Source organism: Crocodylus porosus, unplaced genomic scaffold (genome assembly GCF_001723895.1).
Source record: "Crocodylus porosus isolate Cpor-Errol unplaced genomic scaffold, CroPor_comp1, whole genome shotgun sequence".
Lineage (NCBI taxonomy): Eukaryota > Metazoa > Chordata > Crocodylia > Crocodylidae > Crocodylus > Crocodylus porosus.
Window position 1 is genome coordinate 44899408 of NW_017728910.1, and position 6000 is coordinate 44905407.

At 50.7% G+C, this 6000-nt stretch overlaps 1 protein-coding gene across 1 annotated transcript in view; it reads right to left on the reverse strand.

Annotated features, from left to right (window-relative positions):
• The window catches only part of TSPEAR (thrombospondin type laminin G domain and EAR repeats), a 66169-nt gene extending 64574 nt beyond the window's left edge, over positions 1 to 1595 (reverse strand). Inside the window, exon 1 of the mRNA XM_019533111.1 lies at positions 1032 to 1595. Coding sequence (XP_019388656.1) covers positions 1032 to 1125 — 94 coding nt within the window. The 5' untranslated portion in view covers positions 1126 to 1595. The remainder of the gene's footprint in view (positions 1 to 1031) is intronic.
• Positions 1596 to 6000: the final 4405 nt, after the last annotated feature.

A 6000-nucleotide genomic window follows, 5' to 3' on the forward strand; every position in this document is an offset into this window, starting at 1 on the left:
AATCCAATCTCCATCTAACCGAGGTTTCTGACCCCTGTGACTTAGAATTACAGGCAGTGAGGGCTGGAAGGGACCTCAGGAGGTCACATCTAGTCCAACCCCCTGTTCAAAGCAGGACGAGCCCCAACTACCTCATCCCAGCCAGGGCTTCATCTAGCCAGGTCTTCAAAACCTCCAAGGATGGAGAGTCCACAGCCTCTCTGGGTAACCTGTTCCACTGCTTTACTACCCTCCTAGTGAGAAAGTTCTTCCTAATATCTAACCTAAGCCTCCCTTGCTGCAACTTGAGCCCATTGCTCCTTGTTCTGTCATCTGGCACCACTGAGAACAGTCCAGCTCCATCCTCTTTGGAAACACCCTCCAAGGACATGAAGGCTGCTATTAAATACCCCCTCAGTCTTCTCTTCTCCAGACTAAATAAGCCCAGTTCCTTCAGCCTCTCCTCAAAATTCATGCTCCTCAGCCCCCGAACCATCTTTGCCCTCTGCTGGACTCTCTCCAATTTATCCATATCCTTTCTGTAGCAGGGGGCCCAAAACTAAACACATTTCAAGCTAAACTACCAGCCAACGTGTTCAGAGGGGACAGCACACAATATTTGACACATCTGGAGAAACAGGAAATCCGAGCAGCTCTCATGACAAACATCAAGGGTTTGGCATATCTGGCAGCTCCATTTAACCCCATGTTAGCAGGAGTGCTGGAGGTCGGATGTGAGAGGCATGATCGATAGCTGTGATCAGCTGTGTTTACTTCCCTATTGACGGCGTATCTTGCAGATCACATAGGGAACAGATATTTGAGGTGTTCATCTGCTACAGCCCCATGCACCACAGGGCTGGTAGAAGAAACACCAAGGGTCATCTCACCCAGCCCCCAGGGTCTACTTAGATTGGGAAGGGGTTGACTGATGACAGGGTAAACCACTAGGATGGAGCCCCCCTTCAAGTACATGCCTCCTCCGCTCCCCCCCCCCAGCTGATTAATCACTCTCAACCAAAGCCCACCTGACGGCAACAAGCAGCTCCTACCTGTGCAATGCTCCCATGACCTCCCTCCTCTGGCCAGGCAGCTCTTGATTCCTGAGTGCAGGAGCACAGCCCAGACCAGCAGCAAAGCAGACATCAGGGGACCTTCTTCACTAGGTCCATGCACAGGGACACTCCTGCCTTCCCTTCCTCAGACCCAAGACAGGGAGTGCTCTGCTCAAAAGCCCGCTCCACTCTCTCGTCATCTGGTTAAAGGGCACCCAGTCCTGGGAATGTCCTTCATCCTGGGCAGCCAACACCCCACAGGTATTTTGGGAAACATCCAGGCACACTCCAGTGAGGGTAATCTCAGCTCTCTGCTGACCGTAGACACCACCTAGTTCCAGTCTCTGCCTGCCCTGTTGGTCAGCATTAAGTGAGAGGCATTTCTTTTCAAAAGGCAGCACAAAAATAGGCAGTGAAGTTGGAAGCTCAAAAAAAAAGGGAGCATAGGACCAGCAGCCCTCAGCTAGTCAGCTAGTCTGTGGGCTGTTTTGCCTAGCAGAGGCCAGTGCCCTGTCCCGATGCAGAACAGGCTTTCCCCAGCAGCTACAAAGGCAGTTCTAGCTGGAGCCTGTGTTTGCAGACATTTAAATGAGAAGTCAGTTGTCAAGAGGAGGAGTTGCACTGCCTTGCAGAGCTTTTATCTTTTGCCCAACCCTCTTGAGATTGGTTTGGGGGGTTTGTTATAATTTTTTTTTTAGGTGTAAAGAAAGGAATTTCCCTCTCCAGAGCCACAGGGGAGGAAATCACTGGGGAAGAAGCTGAAGGCATTGCTCAGTGCCCTGGAGTCTGAGAGTCCTTGCTGCGTGTAGCTTGGATTTTAGCATACAGAAGTGAGTGCCATCCCCTCCGTGTTACTGCACTACCTTTATCCAAACAGGAATTTTTTCCCCTTCAGTTTTCCTGCCTAGGCAGCACTGCACAGCTGCTGTGGGGAGCTCCTCTGAATGGTATTATAGCTCAAGGAAATAACTGCCTGCCTGCCTCCAAGCTTGACAGCAAAACCTGATCTGCTGGAAGGAAGGCGCTGGAAGGAGGAAACACTGGAAAGCATCCTTGTAGAAGCCCCAGAGATTATAGCTGAGCTGAAGGCTGAGCAATGGAAAAGCTCCCCGAATACAACAGGCTCCATTTGGTTTCAGCAGTGACCAAAGAAGTTACTTGTATTCTTTGAGGAAAGTAATGAGTGCAACCCTCCTTCACCCTCCCTGCTCCTCTCTCTGTTCCCACCCCCAGCCTGGTTTCCTTGTCAAGCAAGTTGTAGAATAGAAAGCTGATGTCCAGGAAGAGCTGCCAAGAAGCTTCATTTCATAATTGGGTTCTGTGCATGAAAAATATAAGAGGACAAGTTAACACCATGTTTCTCACCAAGGCTGGCAGTGCCCAGTCAGGGGCTAGGCCTGCAGTGCACTCGGGGTGGGCCAAGAGTTGTGTTCGTGGGGCACTCCCTGGGGAATCATGACCATGGAGGGATGTAGGGCCAGCTCCAAAGGTCTTAGGCAAGTAGTTTGGGATTTTGAAGGCATTTTAGGAGCTTAAATCCAAACCTGAAAACCCTGTCCATTGAGGCTAAACCCTAAAGGCACATAAAACATTACAAGGAACCTCCCTCTTGGCACCCAGCCAGTGCCAACGCCAGTGCCAGCACGCATGCCCAAAACTGCTCCAGGCTTGGTAGCTTGGCACCTGCCACACAGCTAAGCACTGGTTGGGATCCAGTAGCAAGGCTTCCCCCTGCCTATGTGCCCCATGTGGTCAGTGCTTTCAAAGCACAGATGATACACCGACAGGATCCGGCTCCTCACAAGGTGTGGTAGTGACCACTGCTTGCCCTTAAAGCCCTGCCCTCCCATTATACTGTAGTCTAAGGGTAGGAGCCCTCATGGGATGGTTCCTTTCTTACCTGCCCTAGACTGAGAGGTTCAAACCCACGTCTCCCACCTCCTAAGAGAATGCCCCAGCCCCAAAGCTAGGCTGGAGCTGGGGCTTGGCCCTGTGTAGCTGGGGATGCAAGAGTCATTGGGCTAGAAAGCGAGAGCACAAGGGGGAATATGACCCCTGTAGCCTAATGGTTAGGGCATTCTGCTAGCCAAGGGGAGACTTGAGCCCACATATTTTAATTTAAACAGTCATTGGGTAAAAAACACTCCTTTCCAGGCCCCTTTCTTCAGCTGAAGTGGTTTGAGGTGGCTTCATATAAATGAGAACCAGACCAACTGAATGCAAGAGGCCTGCACATGCGTGTGTCAAGTTAAGCTGGTGTTTCAGTGTTTAAAGGAAAGACTGGGGCCTTAGCCCTTATGCCAGCACTTACAAAAAGCCACCTGGTTTCCAGAAGGTGCCAGCCCACAGCACTGAAGTCAATGCAAGATTTTAGACATCCAATAAGGGTTTTCCATTCAGGCCCTAGCCAAATACATGTATTAATCAATGTACATGATGCCAAGGCCAGTCACTTGGGTTATTTAACAAATAAATGAAAACACAGTTGTCACAAAGGAGTTATACAAACTCTGCCAGTTCCTCCATGCCCCTGTGAGCATCCTTTTCCCTTCTCATTGTAATTGCTGTTATGGATGAGACCCTGCCCATCCTGGAACTACCCAGCACCAGCTGCTTCAGAGGTACAAGCAGGCCTGTGATGAGCAACCCATGGAGAAGAACTTGTACAGAGAGACACAGGACTGGAATGGCCTCCTAGGGCCAGTGAGTCCAGTCCCCTGTGATCCCAGGCCATCTATTTACTCAAGAAATCCACAAAACCGACACTTTCAACTCTCACACACAGCCCACAGGGCACAAAGCCAGAAACACCAACAGGACACTATATGTAAAAGCCAGAGAGACAAGGACATTGGTAATGCATAGTGGGTGCATGCAAGTACACGTGCATCCCCTGAGCTTGGTGGTGCACCCCCTGCAAAAAGTACTGCCGATGCTACCAGTGGTTCCTGCGGGCAGCTGCTGCTTGCCACCCCCCCTCGCTGCCAACACCACCATTGGCATCCGCAAGCAGTCCTCGATCACCGCTGTCCACTGCCGACTGCTGGCGGGCGACATCTGCAGATGGTCGCCGACTGCTGGTCGGCGCTCACTCCTCTCTTCCCCCTGCCACCAACACTACCGCGGCTGCCTGCGTGAGCTCCCCGCTCGCCGCTACCACACCCCCACCGCCGACACCGCCACACCCCCACAGCCTCCAGCATTCAGGGACAAGGGCACTGTGGTGACAGCCAAGTAGATGGTTAATATATGCCCAGATGATGATTGGAAGAGGTCTACCCCATGCTAGAGAAAGGCAAGAACTCCACAATCCTTGCCAGGCTAACTTAGGGGAAAATTTCTTTCTGACCCCAAATGTGGTGATTGGTCTGGCCTTGAGTGGGAGAACAAGCCAAGAACACCCTGAAGTTTCAAAGTATCGCATCCTAGACAAGCAGAGAATACCCCTTCAGTGTCCATGACTTCCCTGTTCTGACCAGGTACCTTCCTCCTTAATCTCAATACCTCAGGGGCTCATTCATGCCCCAAAGAGAACTTTTGTCCTTTCCACATTTTCTACAACCTTGTCTAATATAACTTTGGATAGCCCCAATCTTCATATAAATGGCCAGTCCTTTATTTGAGTCCTGTCTCCAGCATCCAGCTGGGGTTGGATGTCTCAGAGCCGCTTCACTGCTGCTGTGTTTCCAGGTTGGGCACACTTCAGCAGGAGCGGGTAGGTAAGGTATGCCTGGAAGCATCCTTCTCTGGCCATGACTGGGAAACAGGACAGGCACTGGCTGTCTCCTTCTCAGCCCCCCCATAACAAATCCTGCTTAGAGTGAGACTGAGCCAACTTAGGGTAGCAGGGCGAGAGCACTTCAAAACTGGTAAAATAAAGGCTGGGAAGTATGTTTCCTTATGTCTAACCATACACCTTATCCCTCAGGCTGATGGCAGTCAATGACACAGAGGTCACCCTATCTCAAACCAAGGGCTGCCCTCTAGCTTGTGTTGTTTTGAGAAACTTGCTGACAGCTAGCAAGGCCATTGAGCTTTCTGTGAATTCTCACTGGGCAGCTCTGATGCAACATGCCATGGGTGGTCTGGGCATGAGCTTTCCAAATGAATCCCAGCAGGGGACATGGTGATGGGAGGCATCTCTGAAGCAGACGGCAATAAGCAGCAAATGATGAATACCTCTGGCATCCTGAAACCTCATTGGGAGGACATGTTCCAAGTGTATTTCACATGGCAACAGCATGTCTTTCCAGTTGGACTGTGGCTTGTGGCGCATTCCCAGCTTGGACTGACTCAGACTCTCTGCTCCGCCATATCACAACATTGAGTCATGCAGTGTTGAACGCAACCAAAGACCGCTCTGGGAGTCAGGAGCTCATGTGTTCCAGCCTCTCCTCCTCTCTCTTTATATTTCTGGGAGCTTTTTAGCTCTCCCTATTGCTAAAAGTAGTGGCATGAAGCCTTCAAGTTGTCAGTAGGAGAGCAGTTCCCGCTTAGCAGAAACCAAAGCAGGGTGGTATCTTATTGACCTTCTATAAGGTGCCACACTGCCCTATCTTTTGCCTACTTTCAGACTACCAGGGCTCATGACCTTGCTTTACTAATAAGGAAACAGAACAATTGCACAACAGCCCTTGGGGCAGAGGTGAGAGTAGAACCTGCCTGTAATACCTCCTCAAGGAGGAGGAGGAGCACAGGTATCAGCCACACCACATGAAGCATCTCAAATACACATGCTTGGCTAACCTGTGTGACCCCTACTGCTCTCACCTGTCCAGACCAGGGAGCCCAGGAGCCCTGGACTCCCCCAAATTCTCCTGTTCTTACCAAATAGTGCAACTCATTGGCAAGGTGTCCCAGTTCCTCCTCTTCTGGCTATAATGCTCAGAACTGGGAAGCTAAAAGTTTCCAACCCTACTGACTGACATAGGAAATGGACTTTATCATTAGACAAAACAGACTTTTT